General features: G+C 38.3%; 1 protein-coding gene across 1 annotated transcript in view; it reads left to right on the top strand.

Annotated features, from left to right (window-relative positions):
• Positions 1-342: 342 nt before the first annotated feature.
• The window catches only part of angpt1 (angiopoietin 1), a 208,506-nt gene continuing 183,313 nt past the window's right edge, over positions 343-25,535 (top strand). The window contains exon 1 of the mRNA XM_062029975.1: positions 343-1,123. Coding sequence (XP_061885959.1) covers positions 701-1,123 — 423 coding nt within the window. The 5' untranslated portion in view covers positions 343-700. The remainder of the gene's footprint in view (positions 1,124-25,535) is intronic.

Here is a 25,535-nt window from a genome sequence, read left to right on the forward strand (position 1 = left end):
GGTAGTGTATGGTTAAGTGCCTCTTCCGAGATGGAATAATGCAGAGAAGCCCAACAGTGTCAGGAAAAACATTTTTTTTGAATATTTTTTTAACAACGCAAAGTTAAAATGCAACTTAGTTAGCCTGAAGTCACAGCACTTGTAAGCTGACCCTTACAGTTGAAGCACATCCTCTGTGCTGGGGTCCCTTTTTTGCCAAACACACACACACACACACACACGTGTACACACACAAACACACACACATTCCTCTGCAGGCTCTACAAGGGGCAGGCTCAGAGTGTGCTGGAAGCATTGGAACTGTTCTTTAGTGAGAGTGTCTCTCTCACTCCATGCAGTCGTTAAGCCAAGCAGCAGAAGGGTGCGAGCAGAAAGGAGACCAGGGGAGGTCTAATGGCACCCTCCCAGATTACCCTGCGCTTATTTTAAATGCGTCGACTGACTGACGCACACTTCGGTCGCCGGGCTTTCTCGGAGGAAGATCGAGATAAACGGGTTGTCACTCCCGTTGCATGAGATGTGCCAAACTTTTTCCGGGCCTGCACTTTTAAGTGGCTTTCAATGCTGACCCACCAATGTAAAGATGGACTGCGCATGTTTGAGACAAACAGGCTCTTGATGCACATCCAAAGGAACAATCCAGCCAAAAGACCGACCAAGCCACAGCAGATAAAGGACTCCCATCGCTCGTACCGCTGATATGATGCTCTGCTACACATTTGTGTACCACTTGCTCTCTTTGGCAGCACTTGCAGTAATTGTGGGCTGCGGAGGAGGCGAGCAGAGGAGAGGGACCGACAGAGGGGCTGACAGAGGGGCAGACAGAGGGACCGACAGCAGCACCGGCAGCACCGGCAGCACCGCAGGTGGCGGCGGCAGCACCGGAGGAAGCGGCGGCAGACGTCTACACAAGATCCAGCATGGCCAGTGCACCTACACCTTCATCCTACCCGAAGGAGGAGCGGCGGGCGAAGGTTCCTGCAAGGAGGCGAAGGCCGGGGGCCCTCAGTACAACACCAACTCCCTCCAGAGAGACTCGCCGCCACCTGAACCGGACTTTTCCAATCAGAAGATCCAGCAACTGGAGCACATTATGGAGAATTACACCCAGTGGCTGCAGAAGGTAAGGAAGGGCTCAGGTGAACGTTGGTTGAGAGAAACTTTGACAACACCCGGTGTGTTCCCGTTTGAAGTGGCCGTGCTGTGGTGTGTTTGTTGAGATGTTTGTGTTCCTGCGGGTGTGTGGTCTCGCCAGTGTTTGTACTTTCGCTCGATTTCTTGTTTGGGTTTAAGGACGAGGATCTCAGGCTTGAGTTTGCATCGCGTTTGTGCTGGTTTTTCTACCGTGTGGTCAGTTTCAGTGTGAAATGTCAAAGGGGGAGGTCCTATTGCGCAATGAGCTAATGACAGTAGGACAACTGCAGCAGCCGGTTTCGTTTAAAGGCAAAGCGTTGGAAAAATTCAGTGTCATTACTCTAAGAGCAACTTCTGAAACTGACGGATTGACTCAGCATTATTACATGATGGTTATTTTTAGATGTCGAAAGTTTGAATTCTAAAGACATAAAGCCTCTAGACAGAATGATCACTCCAAATGTGCAGTCTTACTTTAAGCCCTTGTGCGTATCAGTGCCAGCAACGACAGTGAGTCCAGACTTCTCTTGTTTTTGTTTTTTAAATGATGTGAGTAAATTCCTCGGCAAAGTTCCACAAACCCAGACATGGAGCAAAAACGAGCCCATACGTCAGTCACCCCCCGTTCTCCAGTGGGTTGTCTCTTTAATGGCAGGAAGTCAGAGGAAGCCCCCAGAGACACAAAAGAGTTGGGGAAGACAGAGTACGAAAATGCTCCCTTTATTTATTCAAGCCAAGTATGTGTGAGTGTAAACCCCCAGATTGTCGTTAAACTCAGAAAAGAATCCCCCAGTACCTCATTTTTCCCAATGGCGAACAGCGTTTATTGTGTAAATGATGAGAGACAAGCATTCACACTTACGTCAAACACATACATAAAAATGTTGTGAATTTCCTGGGAGGATTTTTTTTTCCGCAATTATGCTTAACAACAGAAACAATGACAATTTTCCAACTGATATGTGGAAGGATTTTCATATTTTTCCATTGTACATTTTGAAGTAAATATAGGATGGCCCCAGACAAGTTATGTTTACATGTTCAGTATACTGTAGTAGCCTGAAGAAATGTGCAGCTTTTTCAAGATAGGATAACAATAATAATCATCATAATCATCAATTATCTATTTTTTACAGTCATATTAGTAGTAGTAGTAATAGTAATAATAACACTTCTGTTTGATATTTGTCACGCTCGGGGGGACCGCAAGTGTGATAATTAATTATTTATAATAATATGTATTATTATTGGTAACACTTTAGTGTGGGGAACATATGAACCATTAATTAGTTGCTTATTAACATAGGGTTAGGTTAGGGCCGGGGTTAGGGTTAGGGAAGACTCTTAGTTAATTGTATTATAAGGCCATGCAGAATAAGGCATTAATAAGTACTTAATAAGTGCTTAATAATGACTAATTAAGAGCCAATATGTCACTAATTTGCATGTTAATAAGCAACTAATTAATGGTTCATATGTTCCCCATACTAAAGTGTTACCTTATTATTACATATTTAATTATATATCATGATTAGTAGTGCCATTTTAAAATATATGTGTATATCAATTGTTATTAGTAATACCAGAAATATTGTAAATAATAAAAACATACAGTACAGGCCAAAAGTTTGGACACACCTTCTAATTTCAATGGGTTTTCTTTATTTTCATGACTATTTACATTGTAGATTGTCACTGAAGGCATCAAAACTATGAATGAACACACGTGGAGTTATGTACTTAACAAAAAAAGGTGAAATAACTGAAAACATGTTTTATATTCTAGTTTCTTCAAAATAACCACCCTTTGCTCCGATTACTGCTTTGCACACAATTGGCATTCTCTGGATGAGCTTCAAGAGGTAGTCACCTGAAATGGTTTTCACTTCACAGGTGTTATAGTTTTGATGCCTTCAGTGACAATCTACAAGGTAAGTAGTCTTGAAAATAAAGAAAACACACTGAAATGAGAAGGTGTGTTCAAACTTTTGGACTGTACTGTATATAAACGTGTATATAGAACATTTAAAAGGAACCAATGATGCTTTAATGACAAAGCAAACAAAAATGCTGCAATGACTGACTGAGCCAAATCATACTGCTCATAACTACGAGGACGCATAATATGATTTTTATGATATAAAGAGGTGTATTATTCAGAGTTATTGTTCCATCGCTTTCTTTGTACAAAATAGCATCTCTCAGGATCAGGGATATGTATTTTCACATTTTAACCATTGTGGTACCAATTCCGTATACCTTTTTTAAAAATGTATTATTATTTAGCATTCAAGACTATGTTGTAGTGTTGTCCCGATACCAATATTTTGGTACCGGTACCAAAATGTATTTCGATACTTTCGGTACTTTTCGATACTTTTATAAATAATTTAAAAAAATAATAATTATTGGCTTTATTTTAACAAAAAATGTTACAGTACATTAAACATATGTTTCGTATTGCAAGTCTGTCCTTAAATAAAATAGTGAACATGTCTTTTAGTAGTAAGTAAACAAACAAAGGCTCCTAATTTAGCTGCTGACATATGCAGTAACATATTGTGTCATTTATCATTATATTATTTTGTCAACATTATGAGTGACAAGTGGTAGAAAATGAATTATTAATCTACTTGTTCATTTACTGTTTATATCTGCTTACTTTCTCTTTTAACATGTTAGGGAAAAGCGGTAGAAAATGGATGGATTGATGGATAGCTACACTTTTGTTCAAATGTAATAATCACTTATTCTTCTGTTGTTTGGATACTTTACATTAGTTTTGAATGATACCACAAATGTGGGTATCAATCCGATACCAAGTAGTTACAGGATCATACATTGGTCATATTCAAAAACCAGGGATATATTTCCTGAGTTCATAAACATAATATGCATTTTTTTTAAAACAGAAGAAAATTTTTCGATGCTAAAATATATCGATGTAATCATAGTAGTATCGACTAGATACGGTCTTGTATTTGGTATCGTTACAGTGGATGTCAGGTGTAGATCCACCCATGGCGTTTGTTTACATTGTGATGCCAGTGAGCTACGGTGTGTAGTGAAGCATGTTTAGCTATTCCTCGTCCTGCAGGGATGATACTTGTAAGAAACTTACTTTTTTTGTCACCATGGAGGCGAGGATAAGTGGTTTAGAAGTAGCTACAACTGCAGACTGCGGATGGACTTTAGCCATTAGCTAGCTAGCCATGTCTTGAAACACCTCTTCCTGAGGGCGTTTCAGTGTTATAACTTCACCTATATCGTTAGTTTTTAAACCAAAATGCGTCCGTTCTCCCTTTTCTGTCTACACACTGTGTCTGCTTGTCAGTACTCCGTGATTGTGCGCTGCCGAACATGCTCCTCTGCTCGTAAACCAGCAATGACACGACGGGACGACAATGGGGGGTTGGTTTCGGTACTTTTTAGAGGCGGTATAGTACCGAATATGATTCATTAGTATCGCGGTACTATACTAATACTGGTATACCATACAACCCTACTGTGTTGGTAATAATCGTGCAGTCCAGTTATCATGGGACCACAGGATGTCGTGCAAAAATCAGTAAGCGGTGAGACAGCAAGCATCGGCCAGGTCGCACCGAAAAAATGAGTTAATCAATCAATCAAGGTTTATCTAAATAGCCTTTAATCAGATGTAGAGTCTTTAGCACACAGTTACACAGAGCCCTGAAAACAAATGTTTTTTTTTAATCGCCCCTGCATGTTAAAAGGTGCACGCCCTTTGGAGTTACTTTGTCTGCTGGATCACAATGTTTGCAATGTGAATATTGCTCAAATAAGCTCAAATGATATTTATTCTGCAGCCCTAACACACACGGTGTCGCCAATGCAAACTTGATATGCTGTGGATGATAAAACAATATATATACTTCTTACCTTTATATATTTCTTTAAGGTGTAATCACCTGCCACTCTGTCAAAGTGTTGATGACAAAGTTGTCCATTGATCTGAAACACAAAAAAAATTACAGCAAAAACTATAAATTATGATATTTTAGTTAAGTTTAGTTTAGTTTATCATTTCTTCGGTCAGTGGTCAACAAAATAAACAAACAGTTTTACATAAACAAACAGTAGTACATTTACTCCGGACGATCGAAAAATGTTGCAAGCCATGGTTGAAAAACTTGGAAAATTGGACATTTTGGATGAACTAAAAAATGACGTTTCAGAGCTGAAAAAATCAGTCGAGCACAATCACGCTGAAATGGTGGAGATAAAAAAGGAACAGACAACGCTAAAAGTTGAATTAACAAGCCTGAAACTCGAAACTACAAGACTGACAACGGAGAACGAGAAATTAAAGGCAGACTTGTTAGAACTCCGCTGCAGGAGCATGCGGGACAACCTGCTAATCTTGGGAATTAGCGAAGATGGAGGAGAAACTTACGGCATTGCGGAGAACCTCGTCAGAGCCTTTCTGCAGGAGCGACTCGGCATCCCGGAGGAAGAAGTTAAGAGGATCCAGATGGAGCGAGCACACAGGATTGGCAGACGCAAGGAGGATGCTAAACCGAGACCTATGCTTGTAAAGTTTACTAACTCCAAATGCAAAGATGAAATGCTTGCTGTCCCCAGAAGACTGAAAGGTACTAAATTCTTCATGACCAGCCAATATCTAATCGAGGTGGTGGAGAAACGACGTAGGTTGATTCCAATTATAAAGTCCTTTAGGCAAAAAGGACAACAAGCTCGTCTTGTTGTGGATAAACTGTACGTTAACGGTGAGCTGTACAGAAGCATTTGAGGAACAATAACAATGTCGCGCAGTGATTGCGTCATCGCGACATCACCATGGTAACGACTTGACGGATATGTTTTGACATTTTGTTTGTGGAGCTTTTTAGTTTATTCTGGGACTGGACAATGTAGTTAGATGTTGGATTTATAGGAACGATAATGAAGTTGGAATAATTAGTTATAATTGCAATGGTCTTGCAGACAACAGAAAAAGAAAACTTATATTTATGTGGCTGAATGAAAAAAAAACCAAGATCTTTTTTGTCTTCAAGAAACGCATTCAACACATTTAGATGAAAAAAATGGAGAAAAGAATGGGATGGTCCAATTTTCTTTTCACATGGTTACAGAAATTCAAAAGGTGTTATGATTTTGATTAAAAAAACCCTTTAACTTTCAATTTAACTCTATGGAAAAAGACTCACAAGAACGTTGGCTAATATTAAATATGATTATTCAAGGTCAAAAGATGTGTTTTGAATCTGTATGGGCCAAATGTTGATGAACCTTCCTTTTTTGAAGAAATAAGTGACATGTTGCAAGAACAACAAGGGGAAATTATTATTGTGGGGGACTTTAACGTTGCTTTGGATAAAGTTCTGGACCGAAAAGGGAATTTTTCAATGGATTATCATCCTCAATCTTAACAAAAGATTCAAAATGTTATGGATGCATTTGATTTAATTGATATCTGGAGATTCAAAAACCCTAGGTTAGTACGGTATACATGGAGAAGACAAAACCAGGCAAGTCGTATTGACTATTTTTTGATATCATTTTCATTGCTAAATAAAGTGACTGCAATATCAATCGATGATAAATTGCGTTTCTGATCATAATTGTATAGGAATAAATATTGCAATTGAAGATAATACACGTGGGCCCGGATATTGGAAGTTTAATCAAATGCATCTACAGGATAATGAATTTATCGAAAAAACAAAGCAATTTATTACTGATTTTTTTTTAAATAATGTAGGATCTTCAAATCCCCAAATAGTCTGGGAAGCCTTCAAATGTTGTTTTAGGGGATATGCCATTGCATACTCTTCATGGAAAAAAAAAATTTTAAAGCGGCAGAACAGGAATTAAAGAAAGAAATTGAGGATTTACAAAAAAACATTGACAGTAATGAAAATCTAACTAGTGAGCAACTGAATACCTTTACAGCCAAACAAGAGGAGTTAGCAGATTTAGTTGAAAAACAATTATTGAAAAGTTATGACTGCAACAGAGCAATCTGGATGAAAAAAGGTGAGAAGTGTTCAAAATTATTTTTAAATATCCAAACAAAAAATCGTTCTAAAAAGAACATTTCCAAGCTTATTAAAACAAATGGAAAGGTATTGGATACCACACCATACACACACCACATTGTTGAAAGAAATGGAAAATTACTTTAAAAACATTTTTTCTAATCCAGTAATCCCTCCTGAAACTACAACTTTTTTTCCAGAAAATTATGAAAGAAAATTGAATTCAGAAGAAAGCCATTCATGTGAAGGCCTCATTAGAGAGGAAGAACTTGTGGAAGCTGTTAAATCTTTTCATCCAGGGAAAACCCCAGGATTAGATGGAATACCTATTGAGGTTTATCAAGTATTTTATGAAGATCTTAAGAAACCAATACTTTCTAGTTTTAATTACTCATATAAAACAGGTTTTTTGTCCAACACTCAAACAGAAGGTCTTATTTTCTTATTATTGAAACAGGAAATAAATGGTCAGTATAAAGACCCAGTTCATCTAAAAAATTGGAGACCAATAACACTTCAGTGTTATGATGCTAAGATCCTGGCAAAATGTTTGGCTACACGACTTAAGTCTGTTTTGTCAAATATTATTCACCAAGATCAATCAGGCTTCCTACAAGGAAGAAATATAGGAAACAATATTAGACAGTTATTAGAAATTATAGAGAATTATAATATGGAAAATAAAAGAGGATTAATTTTTATAGCCGACCTGGAGAAGGCTTTTGACAAAATTAGCTTCGATTTTATTTGTAAAAGCTTAGTTTTTTTCAATTTTGGCAACTCCTTATTACACTGGATCAAGACGCTATATAATAAAACTAATTGTAGAATTATCAATAATGGATACATCTCTGGGACAATACCTCTATTAAGAGGTCTAAAACAAGGGTGCCCTTTGTCTCCATACTTATTTATTATTGCTATGGAAATATTGGCGATTAAAGTTAGATTGAATAAAAATATTGAAGGGCTCAGTAATAATAATATTGAAAGTAAAATAACAATGTATGCAGATGATACAAGCTTCTTTATAAGCCCCAATCCTCATTGTCTGCAAAACCTTCTTGATCTTTTGGACATATTTTCACAGCAATCTGGGTTTAAGCTAAATTATGATAAATGTAAAATATTAAGGATCGGAAATCTAAAGGGAACGTCCTTTCGAATGGAATGCAAAGTGCCTGTTTTGTGGACAGATGGACCAGTTAACATACTTGGTGTTGTTGTCCCAGAGAACCTGGAAGATCTAGGCTCAGTAAATTATGATAATCGACTAAGAAAGCTGGATAAAATTATGCAATTATGGAAAGGGAAATCCTTAACCTTGTATGGTAAAATATCTATTGTCAACTCGTTAATTATTCCTCAATTTATTTATTTGTTTTTGTCATTACCAGCTCCATCACAAAACTTTTTTTAAGATTTATGAGCGGAGGGTCTTCGATTTTGTCTGGGACGGCAAACCAGAAAGGATTAAAAGAAAGGTTTTGTACAATGAATATGAATATGGGGGCTTGAAACTTCTCAACCTTGAAGCTATGTGTCTGTCTTTAAAAGCATCAATTGTTCCAAAGATGTATTTAAACACTGAGTGGTACACAAGTGTCCTGTTGGACAAAAAACATGTATCCTTTTTTTACAAGTGATCCCCTCCCATTTTTCTTATGTAGAGAGTCTGCTGGGAAACATGGTGGGGTTCATAAAGGAAACAATCCACTCATGGTGGTGTTTTCAATTTTATGTACCAGAAAAAAGAGATGATATTTTGCAGCAAATAATATGGATGAACTCTAATATTGTAATAGATGGAAAGCCTTTCTTTTGGAAAAATATGTTTGAAAGAGGAATCATTTTTGTCAATGACATTGTCAATGAGAATGGAACAATTATGAAATATGATGAATTTACAAATATGTATGGTGATGCTTGTTCAAGCTTTTCATTTAATCAACTAACTGGAGTCATTGGGAAAAGATGGAAACAAATTAATTATGGAACTACTAAATTATTAGTTTGTAAACCCTTAATAAGAAATTCTAGTTGGCAAAAAGGAACTAAAATAAATAGAAAAATATATAAGTTTTATTTAATAAAGAAATCTTTGAAGGCTGCCCCATACAACACATATGGAAAATGGGAGGACTTTTTTGACTGCCCGTTGCCGTGGGATGCAATATTCAAATTAATCTACAAAACCACTATCGATGTGCAAAATCATTATTTTCAAATTAAAATTATTTATAACTTCCTACCCACGGGAAAAAGGTTAAAAATATGGAATATGACAGAGTCAGATGATTGCCGATTTTGTTGTCAGGAGCCTGAATCCACCCTACATTTGTTTTGGTATTGTCATATTGTGTCTTCATTTTGGGTGGAAGTTGAAAAAATGTGTTTAAAGATTGGTTTGTTTATGAAGCTTGATGTGGTTTCTGTTATTTTAGGAGAGTTCATTGACAATCATGATTTAGTCAATTTAATTATAGTACTCTGTAAAAGGTTTATTTTTAAGGCAAAAAACAGATATTCACTTAGTATTTCTTTCTTTAAAACATTTACCGTATTTTCCGCACCATAAGGCGCCCCGTGTTATTAGCCGCACGTTTAATGAACGGAATATTTCAAAACTTTGTTTACCTATTAGCCGCCCCGTGCTATTAGCCGCACCTACGCTACGCTAAAGGGAATGTCAACAAAACAGTCAGATAGGTCAGTCAAACTTTAATAATATATTACAAACCAGCGTTCTAACAACTCTGTTCACTCCCAAAATGTAATGTACAAATGTGCAATCACAAAAATAGTAACACTCAAAATAGTGCAGAGCAATAGCAACATCAATAACTTAACGTTGCTCATACGTTAGTGTCACACGACACACAAAATAAACATTTAAAGCTCACTTTCTGAAGTTATTACTCATCCACAAATCCCTCGAATTATTCTTCTTCGGTGTGCTTCACTTGTTTTTTGACACCATCGATGATGTGGACGCGCATGCAGTCGTAGATCAACAGGAACGGCGCTGCGTGAAAAAAAGTCACCCGGTGTCTTCGCGTAAACGTCTATCAACCACTCGCTCATCTTTTCTTCATCCATCCATCCCTTCGAGATAGCTTTTATGATGACGCCGGCTGGAACGTTCTCTTTTGGCAAGGTCATCCTTTTGAATATCACCGTGGGTGGAAGTTTCTGGCCGTTAGCATGGCAAGCTAGAACCACAGTAGGACGACTTCTCATTCCCTGTGGTGCGAATATTCACCGTACATGCTCCCGTTGTATCCACAGTGCGGTTCACATGAATATCAAAAGTCAGTGGAACCTTGTACGCGTGTCTCTTAGTAGGAGACATTTTGTTGTCTTTACAGAAATACACAAATGAAATGAAACGTAATATCCGCGCGCTTCTTCTTCTACGGGGGCGGGTGCTCACCTTGGCGGTTGCTTACCGTAGAAGAAGAAGCGCTTCCTCTTTTACGGGGAAAAAAGATGGCGGCTGTTTACCGTAGTTGCGAGACCTAAACTTTATGAAAATAAATATGAATATTAATCCATATATAAGGCGCATCGGGTTATTAGCCGCACTGTCTGCTTTTGAGAAAAATTGTGGTTTTTAGGTGCGGCTTATGGTGCGGAAAATACGGTATTTTTACGGTATTCAGTATTTTTTAACTTTAGAAAATTATATGGTTGAAAACGATAATGATGCCAAAAAACATAAAAAAAAGATGGGAAGTCCTCAAAGGCTTATTTTGAAAATGTAATTTTGTTTATAAATGATATGCAATCTGTTGTTGTATTCCCTATTTTAAGTGTACATAAATGAAGGTATGTGTTGCTGAGTTCGATTTGGATGTGATCTGGACTGTACATGGGTGCTTAATTTGAAAATGTATTTTTGTTTGTGGATTGTATGCAACCTGTTGTGTTCCCTGGTTTTTGGTGTACATGGGTGAAGGTGTGTGTTGCTGAGCCCGATCTGGACGTAATCTGAACTGGACCTGGTTTTAAGAACCCTTTTGAACAATCTGATTGCATTGACAACCCGGTCTGGTGAAGTTAAGGTCCTTTGTTTGTTTTGTTTGAAAGTAAAGCAATTTAAAAACAATTACATAAAAAAATAGTAATTAGTGAAAATGTTAGTGGACCAGCACCACACACAATCATGTGTGCTCTAAAGACTGTATCCCTTGCAGACTGTATTATTCTATATTGTAGGAACCAGAAGTTGTTTTTTTTTAATAACAGAAAGAGACAGCCCCTTTTTTGTAAATGAGTGTGGATGAGTGTGAATGGGGGAGGGAGGGTTTTCTTGGGTTGATGCACTAATGGTAAGTGTATCTTGTGTCTTTTTTTAATGTTGTTTAAAATAATAAAAAAAACAGTAGTACATTCATAAATTGAAAATGTTGCAGACCGAAAGGGTTTAGGCTGAAGTTGAACACTTATTGCGCCTAACCCTATAAACAATGTCAAATACAAGATGAGCTTCCAAAAAATATAACAGTTTCTTTGCACAACATATTATAAATACACCTTGTACACAACATAAACACTGTTCAATTATATACACAGTAAAGACGTGAAATATCCTTGTGCACGTGTTAGTTAAACCTTTGTACCAATTATATACTATATGCAAACAATTATACTTCCATTATTATTTATATCCCACATTTAGTTTGTAATTAACAATAATCATAGTATTAAATACTGTGTTGATTCAAGAATTATATATTTTTCCAAGACATTGGTCTTAAAGTGTTTTTTAAATGTGTGAATGGAACTGGAACATTTTAAGGCATCATCCATCATTTGTAATATATCAGTGACGTGCGGTGAGGTTCATGGCTGGTGAGGCACTGACTTCATCACAGTCAGATTTACAAACATATGAACCCTAAAGAGTATCTTATTCACTATTTGATTGGCAGCAGTTAACGGATTATGTTTAAAAGCTCATACCAGCATACTTCCCTGCTTGGCATTCAGCATCAAGGGTTGGAATTGGGGGTTAAATCACCAAAAATTATTCCCGGGCTCGGCACCGCTGCTGCCCACTGCTCCCCTCACCTCCCAGGGGGTGATCAAGGGGATGGGTCGAATGCAGAGGACACATTTCATTACACCTAGTGTGTGTGTGACAATCATTGGTACTTTAACTTAACTTTAACTTTACACATACAAACTGTAGCACACAAAAAAGCAAATTCAATAAAAAAAAAACGTTATTATGGTCTTACCTTTACTTATAAATGAAGTCCATGCGCCACTATTGTGCTGGATTAATGCATCCCCGCCGTAGAATGCACCCCCTGACGGGAGTGTTATATCAACTAAAGCCCACACTTAAACTTTCCACGTGCAAGATTGAATCTATTTAAAAAGGTTATTTAATAAGAAGCCAAAAAGTGCAAAAACAATAATGTTTGTGTTGGAGGAGTTGTGAATGAATGAAATATGAAATCCGTGCTGCAGTCTGCAGGTGTACCTAATGTTGTGGCCCTGGAGTCATTCACAACTCCTCCAACACGAACATTATTGTTTTTGCACTTTTTGGCTTCTTATTAAATAACTTTTTTAAATAGATTCAATCTTGCACGTGGAAAGTTTAAGTGTGGGCTTTAGTTGATATAACACTCCCGTCAGGGGATGCATTCTACGGCGGGGGTGCATTCTCTACCACCAGGAGGCGGGATTTCTGCGAGCCTCAGCCAGTGCGTCTTCGCAGCAGTTTTATGATTGCTCAGCACAAGAAATACTTTACACACATACAGTTGTTGACAAAATACACTGTACATTATATACTTCAGCTAACTAAACTATGGAAATGTATAATATAATTCATATAGCAATACAGTCTCACTGCACAGAAGGCCAGCAGTTAGCCGAGTCCACAATACATGTTGAGGCACAACGCAGTGACGTGCCTCAACTGGCTGCTGATCACCGCACCGTCTCTTCTCAGTTTTTGAACGGCAAATGTGAAAATTCAGCGATTTTGAATAAAAATAATCTAAAACTGGTGAAGTTAAATGGAAAATAACTTTATAGTATAATCACTGGATACATATAACAATTAAATTTTTTTTTTCTTTTTTCCATTTTTTTTCTTTCCATGATGGCACGTGAGGCCCCGCCTCACCTGCCTCCCCTGGCTGCATGTCACTGTAATGTATATATACTCACACTAAAAGCAAAGCATACAACAAGTAATCAATGTGACATCTAAATTTGTCATGTATAAGAAAACATTTTACAATAAGTATGTCATTTAACTGGCTAGCTAACAAACAAATTAGCCTGCAAGTTAGCAAACCATCAAGCTAGCAAATTCAAAATGAACGTGAGGGTGTCATTCTGAACAAGTTTCATTCGGCGGGAAATAAGGTTCATGACGTCTTGTGTGATCGCATGAAAGCTAATTGCTAGCTGGCTAAGCTACGTTGTTAGCTAAACCAACCAACAAGCCTCGACAATGTGAGGATAGTACTTTAATGGGCACAACACAGACCGTTTGAATTAAGTATTTAAAAGTGCATAAACCGTTTAATATCGGATTTCCTTGCCTCAAGGATGTTTTGTCGGGGTTCTGCATGTGGAAACGCAGCACGGCACCGTAGGTGTCTTCATCCAGTCTAACGTGATGACGGGAGAAGTCCAAATGTCTCGCGGTGTCGTCTGTTCATAGTCTTTTTAGCGCTTTCCAAGTCAAATACATGTAATAAAGTGATTCTGAGATGATTGTACAGTAAGGTAATATACAGAAGAACTTCAATTTACGAATTGAATTGGCTCTTGTAGTTAAAGTTAAGTTAAAGTTAAAGTACCAATGATAGTCACACACACACTAGATGTGGTGAAATTTGTCCTCTGCATTTGACCCATCCCCTTGTTCACCCCCTGGGAGTTGACGGGAGCAGTGGGCAGCAGCGGTGCCGCGCCCGGGAATCATTTTTGGTGATTGAACCCCCAATTCCAACCAAAGGGAGGGGCACTGAAATCCGGGACTCTCCGGTGAGGGTTGGCAAGTATGAGAATTAGCGGTGAATGCGGTGTTACCGCGGCACCGCTGCTGAATATAATCGGCGAGCCAGCTCTAGTGTTAATTTGATAACGCCTCAAGGGCCAAGTGAAATTACACGGCGGGCCAAATTTGGCCCGCGGGCCAGAGTTTGACACCCATGCTCTAACCACCAAGCCACTGAGAGGCTTGTAGGGGGTTCGTAAACAGAAAAGTTCATATATCGAAGCAGATTTCCCTATAAGAAACAATGTAAACATGAATATTTGGTTCTAGCTTCTACAAACGTTCATATTTTAGTAAAAATTTGAACACAATATAAAGTATACAGTATTGTATTTATTTATTTATTTATTGATTTATGTATACTGTATTTTATTTGAAAGAGATATAAGGATAATAATAATTTAGCAACAAAGCCAAAACAACAACAACTAGCTGGAAAATCATCTGCATTTCACTAGCACTGGTGTGCACCCACAGTTTGATGTCACAAAACTCATTAACTTTAACAGACAGGTAGCTACAATAGTTAAGAATAAAACAATTGAATCCAGTTTACCGTGTTTGTGACTTATGCTGGGTGCATCAGAAGGAAGGGGGAGGAGCCAGTGTTCTACCACAAGGCGGATACTTCCTGGACGTTTCAAACCACACATCACGTGTTCGTTGCTTTCTTTGGAGTCACGTTAAGCTATCAAAACTAGAAACCTGCTGTAAAACGGCTTAAAAAAAACACTTAAAAAGCACACAAAGTAACACTCAGCACAGTAGCTAACGACAGCACTGCTGAGTTGACAATGCATGTGCTGCCTGGCACAAAGTTTGAACACTAAAACAAGGTTCGTACACCAAAAAAAATTTTTTGGTCAGTTTATGTCACCCCCAAGTCTTGAAAATGGGGCCATGGAAGTTTGGTTCCTACTGTCTCTTGTTGTCTGACACTTATTAGTCCCATTTGCAAGTAACTATTCATTTTAGTTTGACCTATATGTTTTCCCGTAGTCAGAAAGTTGGCTTTAAGTTGCATGTCTTTTGTTTAGTCCTACAAAGTGTTTAAACTGTAAGTATTGTCCTTATCACACACCAGCTGTTTGATTGTAACGTGCATCTTAGTTGTACAAAACCCAAAACCAGTGAAGTTGGCACGTTGTGTAAATGGTAAATACAAACAGAATACAATGATTTGCAAATCCTTTTCTACTTATATTCAATTGAATAGACTGCAAAGACAAGATATTGTCATGATCTGTGGTCTGGATCATGCTTTTGTTATTTTATGTTAGTTTTAAGACTCCATAGTTCCTGTTTTTGTGCACCCTTGTTTGTTTTAGTTTCCATGGCGACTTATGATTTTCACCTGCCTCTTGCGTTCGGGACACACCTGTTTGTAATCAAGAGACACTATTTAAGCCTGCCTTTGTTGATCACTCGTGCTGGCTTCATTGTTTGCGTCACGCCTATGCCAAGTAAGTTTTGTTTGTTTCATGCCATAGCCTATGCTAAGTCTTAGCCTCTCGTGACTTTTTGTTGTTTGCCTGTATTTTGGTAGTTGGGTGATTTATGTTAAATAAATCAAATCCTACCTTCACGCCTTCGTCCGGAGCCGTCAGTTTTGCATTCCGGGAGAACGAACCGCTGTAAGCCGACCCCCGTCATGACAGATATTTGATGTTTGAACTGAGAAACTTGTTTTTTTTTTGCAAATAATCATTAATTTAGAATTTAATGGCAGCAACACATTGCAAAAAAAGTTGGCACAGGGGCATTTTTACCACTGTGTTACATGGCCTTTCCTTTTAAAAACACTCAGTAAACGTTTGGGAACTGAGGAAACCAATCCAGTACCTGCAAAGCAAAAACTATACATTATTATATTTGTAATAGATATACTCAAACTAAAAGCAGGCAGACAAAATGTAATCGATGTGAAGATAAGAAGCTTGTTTGTGTGTGAACAGTAAATATATTATCGAGCATTACAAAATATGGGGAAACCAATCTTTCCTTTTTGTCTCATTATTGTATGCAATAAATTGCAAACACGTACATTGAGCTAAATTTGTCATGTATAAGAAAACTAATTTTACAATAAATATGTCATTTAACTGGCTAGCTAACAAGCAAATTAGCCTGCAAGTTGGCAAATCATAAAGCTAGCAAATAATAATTAACTTAGAATTGAATGGCAACACATTGCAAAAAAGTTGGCACAGGGGCCTTTTTGACCACTGTGTTACATGGCCTTTCCTTTTAACAAACTCAGTAAATGTTTGGGAACTGAGGAGACCAATCTAGTACCTGCACTCTTTTACTATGAAGCCACGCTGTTGTAACACGTGGCTTAGCATTGTTTTGCTGAAATAAGCAGGGGTGCCCATGACAACATTGCTTGGATGGCAACATAAGTGGCTCCAAAACCTGTATGTACCTTTCAGCATTAATGGTGCCTTCACAGATGTGTAAGTTACCCATGCCTTGGGCACTAATACACCCCTGTACCATCGCAGATGCTGGCTTTTGACTTTTGCGCCTATAACAATCCGGATGGTTCTCTTCCTCTTTGATCCGGAGGACACGACAGTTTCCAAAAACAATTTGAAATGTGGACTCGTCAGACCACAGAACACTTTTACACTTTGCATCAGTCCATCTTAGATGAGCTCAAGCCAAGCAAAGCCGGCAGCGTTTCTGGGTGTTGTTGATAAATGGCTTTCGCTTTGCATAGTAGAGTTTTAACTTGCACTTACAGATGTAGCGACAAACTGTAGTTACTGACAGTGGGTTTCTGAAGTGTTCCTGAGCCCATGTGGTGATATCCTTTACACACCGATGTCGTTTTTTTTTTAATGCGGTACCGCCTGAGAAATCGAAGATCACAGGCATTCAATGTTGGTTTTCAGCCTTGCTGCTTACGTTCAGGGATATCTCCAGATTCTCTGAACCTTTTGATGATATTTTGGACCGTAAATGGTGAAATCCCTAAATTCCTTGCAATAGCTGGTTAAGAAATGTTGTTTTTAAACAATTTGCATTTGTTCACAAAGTGGTGAACCTCGCCCCATCCTTGTTTGTGAATGACTGACCATTTCATGGAAGCTGCTTTTATACCCAATCATGGCACACACCTGTTCCCAATTAGCCTGTTCACCTGTGGGATGTTCTTGATAAGTGTTTGATGAGAAGTCCTCAACTTTCTCAGACTTTTTTGCCACTTGTGCCAGCTTTTTTGAAACATGTTGCAGGCATCAAATTCCAAACGAGCTGATATTTGCAAAAAATAACGACGTTTTCCAGTTCGAACGTTAAGTATCTTGTCTTTGCAGTCTATTCAATTGAATATAGGTTGAAAAGGATTTTCAAATCACTGTATTCCGTTTTTATTTACCATTTACACAACGTGCCAACTTCACTGGTTTTGAGGTTTGTATTTTTGATTGTCAAATTTGGAGGTTTTGCAATCGCCAATGCTAACCAGTTGCATTTTTTTTAGCATATCTTTGAGCTATCTTGGAAAGTAAAGCCTTACTTTTGAGCGCATACTATTATTGGTGAGTCTGCAACATGCAACAAAGTTCTTGAAAATTGGTACAGTTTGATCTGATGAATGAATGAATCGGGATTCTGCATTCAGTGCCTTTAAATGCACAGAACTCTGTCACCGATCCCTGCGTATACAACTTAGCCATTGTCTGGTATGACTGTTGAGAAGGCGCAAACTGTTTAATACAATAAGCAAACCTTGAAAAAATTGGGTTATTTTAGGTTTTTTTTACAACAGCCCATCAGTTTCAAAGTTATGGTTTATTTTATCTGAAAAGCAGAGTGTAACTCGATGCTAGTGTGCACACAGATAAGACCTGATGGATTTGGTGGACGACAATGCAACCAACAGGTTCATCAGTTTAGCGACTGAGCCGCATCTGGGCTACACTGTCGAGTGCATGTTTTGCATTTACGGACTTTTCACTTCTCACATTGGAGGAAAGGGTCGTTTGTCAAAACGTTAACATGCAGGCGTTGGTCACGGTGTCGTGTCGCTTGAAGTTGTAATCCTGTGTATTTATTCAATTGCAGCCTGGGTGTCAAGGAAGGCTCGGGGTGAAATAACACCAGCTTTATCATTGTGTGGTGGACCCCATTATTTCAAGATAGCATAAGTGATACTATGAAAATAGAAGGGCGGCGTTAGGTGAATGACAGATTGACTAATGAGACCTCATTAGAGGATAACTCCTCAGATGGTAAAATGGAAGCATATGAGGTCCTTGCTACCACTGCTAATACAACCATAACTATTCCCTTTGTATATTTGCATGACAATTAGGACATTTTGAAGTTAAACTAACACATTAAAATGTCAGAGCCTCCATGTTGATTTTATTAATCGTATCCGATATGCCGATACTGTCCAGCGCTTCATTTCCCATCAACTGATACAAATATCTGCAGCCTCACTTCCCTGAAATCATGTTAGGTCACATCCCAGAGGTATTGAAGGAAGACGCCTAACGCATAACTAACGCTTTACAGTAATTGAAAATTAAATATTCATTATTCAAAGGAAATTATTCCAAACCACGGACAAACTGAGCTAGCAAGCATGTTACATAAGAAATTCAGGCTGTATCTGATCCAATGTGATTATCAGCAGTAAAACTGATCCCATATGATCCGATATCTCATTATATACATACAGTACAGGCCAAAAGTTTGGACACACCTTCTCAGTCAATGGGTTTGCTTTATTTTCATGACTAGTTACATTGTAGATTGTCACTGAAGGCATCGAAACTATGAATGAACACATGTGGAGTTATGTACTTAAGAAAAAAAGGTGAAATAACTGAAAACATGTTTTATATTATTTTTTCTTCAAAATAGCCACCCTTTGCTCTGATTGCTGCTTTGCACACTCTTGGCATTCTCTCGATGAGCTTCAAGAGGTAGTCACCTGAAATGTTTTTCACTTCACAGGTGTCATAGTTTTGATGCCTTCAGTGACAATCTACAATGTAAATAGTCATAAAAATAAAAAAATAAACACATTGAAATGAGAAAGCGTCCAAACTTTTGGCCTGTACTATATATATATATATATATATATATATATATATATATATATATATATATATATATATATATATATATATATATATATATATATATAAAATTGCCTTTTCACCCCGGTGGTCTGGTAACTGTGTCATCCCTAGAGGGGGGAGGTCACCCACATCTGCGGTCCTCTCCAAGGTTTCTCATAGTCATTCTCATTGACATCCCAATGGGTTGTGAGTTTTTCCTTGCCCTCATGTGGGATCTGAACTGAGGATGTCGTTGTGGCTTGTGCAGCCCTTTGAGACACTTGTGATTTTGGGCTAAATAAATAAACATTGATTGATTGATCCTCAAGCTCGGGTCCTCTACCAGAGGCCCGGGAGTTTGAGGGTTCTGCAAAGTATCTTGGCTGTTCCTAGGACTGCGCTCTTCTGGACTGAGGCTTCAGATGTTGTTCCTGGGATCTGTTCGAGCCACTTCCAGTTTGAGGGTTACTGCTCGGAGCGCCCCCACTATCACAGGGACCACGCTAGCCTTGACCTTCCTCATCCACACATATATATATATATATATATATATATATATATATGTATATATATATATATATATATATATATATATATATATATATATATATATATATATATATATATATATATATATAACTATTATTTTATTTTATTTATTTTTTCTTCTTCTGAACAGATTGCATCACATTTTCTGCAGAAATTAGCCCAAAGAAATGTTCTTAAGTGTGTCTTAAAATTATTTGGTGCTTAATAATTAACAATATTAGTTGCTAAGACAGTGTGTACTTTGCACACCTCCACCAGGGGGTATATGTACTCACTGGTGTCTGTTTGTTAATTAGTTGGTCGGTCGGTTAGTTTAGCGACATAACGTAACAGGGATCATTTCAACTATGTTACCGTACGTTTAAGTGAGGAGTCTTAAATTATCTGTGTGTATGCTGACGGCCTCGCCTCCACCCACAGAACCTTTTGCAGTCTATTTGGAAGCGACAGACGACATAGCTCAAAAAGTTTGGTTTATTTATTTATTTTTTTTCATTGAACTTTTAAGAAATGTTAGAAATGGGATATGTAACAAGTAGTTAGATTTTGGGAGAGATCCAGATTTTTTATTTTTTATTTTTATATTCTTTACTATAGGGAGTAAAGAATATCTCCAGATACTTTTCTAGTCCATATTGAATCAGTGGGTGCACCAGATTTAGCACGCAGTTAATTTCCATTAGTAACCCTGTGGTTTTTGATTGACATGTATGTTTTGTCAATGTTTGATTATGTCACCAAAAGCACAGCACCAACTTAAACACAAAAGGTTTTTGCCCTAACATTCCAAATAATACACACTTAATAGGGTGTGCAGACTATGCTAGTGGGCGTGTTGTGGGTGATCTACTAAAACTGCGTGCGCAAGTGATAATGAGCAAAAGTGGTGGACACCACCATATTTAAATGAAGATTTTGCGTGGATGTCACAATGGAGACACTAATACTGTACATCCATGTGATCCAGCCTGCGGTGTTTTACTATTTTGTGGAACATGCAGCTCAATCTCTACCACCTTTTCTGGTCCATATTGAAGCACAATCTAGACAAGAGAACCTATGTTTAGCACAATGAAGGTGCCAACTGCAACGATTTGCTCAAATGATCCAGCCTAGGAAAATGCATGTTGCAAGAAGTTTTTTCATTGGAGATAGTTTTAATGATAGGAGAAATATATTTCAGATTAAAAAAAACAAATGCCATTAAAATAAAATAAAATAAAAATGCAAGCAGACACTAAATTGAATCAAATTATTTTATTTCGGTGTTTGATTGCTCCAATCACCTCCTTAAGTCATCAATCAGCTTTAAAATTATACATTGGCATTGCTGAGTATACAATATGTCTGTCATTGCAGCGTGATCTTCTCCTTTCTCACAGCCATTTCTGCATAATTGTGCGAGTTTGCATGAACCTTTTCATATAGACGCAGAACAGTTTCAAGCTTGATAATTTCTAAATGATTACAGTGCATCCGGAAATTATTAACTACGCTTCACTTTTTCCACATCCTGTTATGTTATTGCCTTATTCCAAAATAGAATACATTCATTTTGTTTCCTCAAAATGTAACAGACAATAACCACATAATGACAATGTGAAAACATTTGTATTTTTTTTATTTTGCCAATTTAAAAAAAATAAAGATACAAAAAAATCACATGTACATAACTATTCACAGCCTTTGCCCAATACGTTGTTGATGTACCCTGGACAACCAACACTTCTCATACAACACAATGGAGCTTCAGAAGAATGGGCGAAACTGCCCAAAGATCGGTGTGCCAGGCGTGTGGCATCGTATTCAAAAAGACTCGAGGCTGTAATTGTTGCCAAAGGTGCATTAACGAAGTATTGACCAAAGGGTCTAAATACTTGTGTACCTTTTATATTTTATACATTTACGACATTGAAAAAATATATATATATATATATATATATATATATATATATATATATATATATATATATATATATATATATATATATATATATACATATATATATATATATATATATATATATATATATATATATATATATATATATATATATCTTTTAAATTGTCATTGTCATGATTCATGTTGTATTTTAGTTTGACTCCCTTAGTTCTGTTTTCAGCACTCCTGGGTTTGTGTTTCTTAGTGGCCATGGGTGCTGATTATTTTCACCTGCCTCTGATTAGTGTTCGGGATGCTCACCTGCTCCCGGGCACTAATCAGAGAGCAATTTATTCCTGCTTTTCACCACACTTGGTCCGGCTGTCTTGTTTGCTTCATTCAACAGTTACGTTCCTATACCTTTTTGATTCCTGTTTTAAGCTTCGCCATAGCTTCCGCACTATCAGCACGCTTTCCTGCATTTTGTGTATTTCTACCTGCACGCTGCCTCCGGAGTTCCGTCTGCATCTTGGGGAAAACGACCAGCGCATTAATATTCGCGACCCCGCCGTACCAGTCATTATGTGGTATTGTCTGTAGAATTTTGATGACACCAATGAATTCATTCCATTTTGGAATAAGGCTGTAACATAACAACATGTGGGAAAAGAAAAAATAAAACCCAAATTGAAGCAATTTGTTAACAAATTCAGTCATTTTACTTGCATTAGTTGACGTTAGATGGGCGGTCCTAACTCCGCTAATATTTGGAATCAATCCAAGCAGCTGTGTGCGCGTCTACGTATCTACATGTTATGTATCTACATATTATGTATCTACATGTTATGTATCTACATGTTTTATATCTACATGTTATGTATCTACATGTTATGTATCTACATGTGCACAACAGAGGAGCTTGTTAACTTATGAGAGTTGTGTAAGTCTGTTTGTGAGAATTTCATTTGTGTTGTCTGAGTGACTGCGCAGTACTGTGATTGTGTCCTGCAAAACTAATAATAAAGCCACCAGATTGTCACAAATCGGCAACCTCAAATTCTGACCAGAAAGCAGAGCTTAGCAGACCCATTGTAATAGTGAAGGGTTACCTCCGACGAAAACATCGACCCTAAAGGGAACGTCTGCCCTGTGCTCCTCGACTACAGGCTGCACCGGAGCCAAACAGCAGGACAGGTGTGACAACATTATTACCTGTCATTCTTTATAACTCCTTGTGTTATTATATAAATGTTTACCTAAGTTTGAAGCAAAGGTGATAATACTAATCGACACATTTGGCGAGGCGTGTTTTAAAGCAACAATTGAAGCGCGGCACTTCCTTGTTTAAAGCGTCACCTTTACTGTTGGTTTTGAAGCCCAAATACCTCCATATTGTACTTGCACCCTCTTTATTAACCATAAGAATTGTCATTTTTTTTGCCGTTCTTCCTCTATAAGATGTTATTTGATTTGATTTTTGATTTTTATTAAGGATCCCCATTAGCTGATTGCCTCAACAACCCACTAGTCTTCCTGGGGTCCACAATTCAATACAATTACAAGTAAAAGCATATTGCTTGTATGCACTTTGTGTGTGCGTTTTGACACACTCAACATCACGCACCTACGCTCTATAGTCATCGCCGCAGATGAAGGAACAGAACCGGTACTTTTAAAAGGTAGTATAGTACTGATTTCAATCAATTAGTGTTGCGGTACTTACTTACGGTCATCATCATCATCGGCGGTCACTCGAACAAGTATGACGATCCTCCTGGTAGGGGTGTATCCCTTTATGGAGGATGCCTGTGGGTGACTTTGTTTTACGTGGGGAGACTCGTGCACAGACAGTCACTACACGATCCTTGACAGAATCGGGTCAGGGTCCAGTGGCATGGAGTCCAAGACGACTGGGGACCCTTTTCTGCTGAAGCCTTCCTCCGCCATCGCAGCCGTTGTGGTAGTTCTTAAATCTACCATCTTCCGCCTGCTCCGCCGCTGAGGTCTTCACCGTATCCCTGGCTAAGGGGCAGTCAGGTACTAGGCCTTTGCCAAGGGCCACCTGGGGTAACAGTAGTAAAGGGGTTAACCTCCTAGTGCCCCAAGACCCCATAGAGGAGCCTCCACTGCCGGATGCACTTTAACGTCATGCCCAGGACACCTACGCAGTGTTTCCCACACATTCATTTATTTGGGCCGGCCCGCCACGAAAGAATTACGTCCGCCACAAATAATTTTTTTTTTTTTTTTTTGTCCTGTCCAGCTTCTCAGGCAAATCATATAGTTCATGTAGATGCCCACATAGGCTGTTCAGATTTACTTTACAAAAGAGAAGTGTAGGATACTTCTCTTGTTGCCTTATTTGTATTTGACCACTACTGTTTTCTGTTTATTTGTTACTGACTGTGGCAGGACACCTCTGCCTCTGTTTCACTTTATGTTGCTGGTAAATAATATGGTTGTAGTAGTAGGCTAAAGTTCAATTATTTAGTATGCACTAATTAAAGGGGCAGAGCTTTAAGAGACATTTTAGCTTTTATATTTTATAAGATATATTTTTTGTAAGAACCACAATTAATAAATATATTTCAGTGAATAACTTATTGTTCAAGTCTGTATATAAGTATGTACATAAAGTGTTGTAATTATATTGTAAAATGGATGGATGGATGGATGGATGGATGGACGTTTAAAACAAAACTGTTATTATTAATTAGTAAGTATACATTTTTTTAGCCTTTTTAGAGAAAATCATATTATTGTAGTAAATTATGCAAATTACTCAATGATGTCATGATGACCATGCCCATAGCCACGCCCCCACAGCCACAGGTATCTTGGCAGTTTATGGGAAACACTGCCTTCGGTACTTACTTACTTACTTACGGTACCTACTCAGTGGCCTAGTGGTTAGAGTGTCCGCCCTGAGATCGGTAGGTTGTGAGTTCAAACCCCGGCCGAGTCATACCAAAGACTATTAAAATGGGACCAATTACCTCTCTGCTTGGCACTCAGCATCAAGGATTGGAATTGGGGGTTAAATCACCAAAAATGATTCCCAGGCGTGGCCACCGCTGCCGCTCACTGCTCCCCTCACCTCCCAGGGGGTGATCAAGGGTGATGGGTCAAATGCAGAGAATAATTTCGCCACACCTAATGTGTGTGTGACAATCATTGGTACGTTAACTTTAACTTTATTAGTACTGGTATACTTTACAACCCGAGTTCATTGCATGCTTTTTCGTTGTTGTCGTGCGGAAAAAAAACAGATCTTCGTTTTTCCCTGCCACTCTTGGTGCCATTTAATCGCTGGAAACAGATGTCTTTGAAAATGGACCACTAGCAAGCTAAGCGTTCAGTTTGGGCATGTGAGAGTACATCGCGACCGTGACGGACCGTGAAAGACACGTTTTGCAAGTCATCTCGCCGTGTAAACATACGACGGTAATTCAACTTAATAACACACAGCGGGCGTACATCAGGATGCAGTTAGCGGTTTTTTTCTCCCATCGGACAGAAGATTAAGTGCCCTGTCAGTCTATCTCGCTCCATCACAGCAGTATTTTCACTGCTTGACTTGGAGAACGCTCACACTAATGTGGCTCCAACCAGGCCCCTGATGAAAGAGACGGACAAAGGGGGAAAGCTCCTGATAGGTGCCTTGTGCCACGGTGCTGAGCTCACCGTGTGAGGTATACGCGGACTGAGAGGGTGATGCGGCGAGCAGCTGTCGAGGAAGCGCTTCTGAGTCCGATCTCGCCTTTCTCATTGCAGGGGAGAGTATATGGACCCTGATAACATTCCTGACCAGTCAAAGGTGGTGTGTGTTTGTCCAAGGA

The sequence above is a fragment of the Entelurus aequoreus genome, linkage group LG20, assembly GCF_033978785.1.
Source record: "Entelurus aequoreus isolate RoL-2023_Sb linkage group LG20, RoL_Eaeq_v1.1, whole genome shotgun sequence".
Lineage (NCBI taxonomy): Eukaryota > Metazoa > Chordata > Actinopteri > Syngnathiformes > Syngnathidae > Entelurus > Entelurus aequoreus.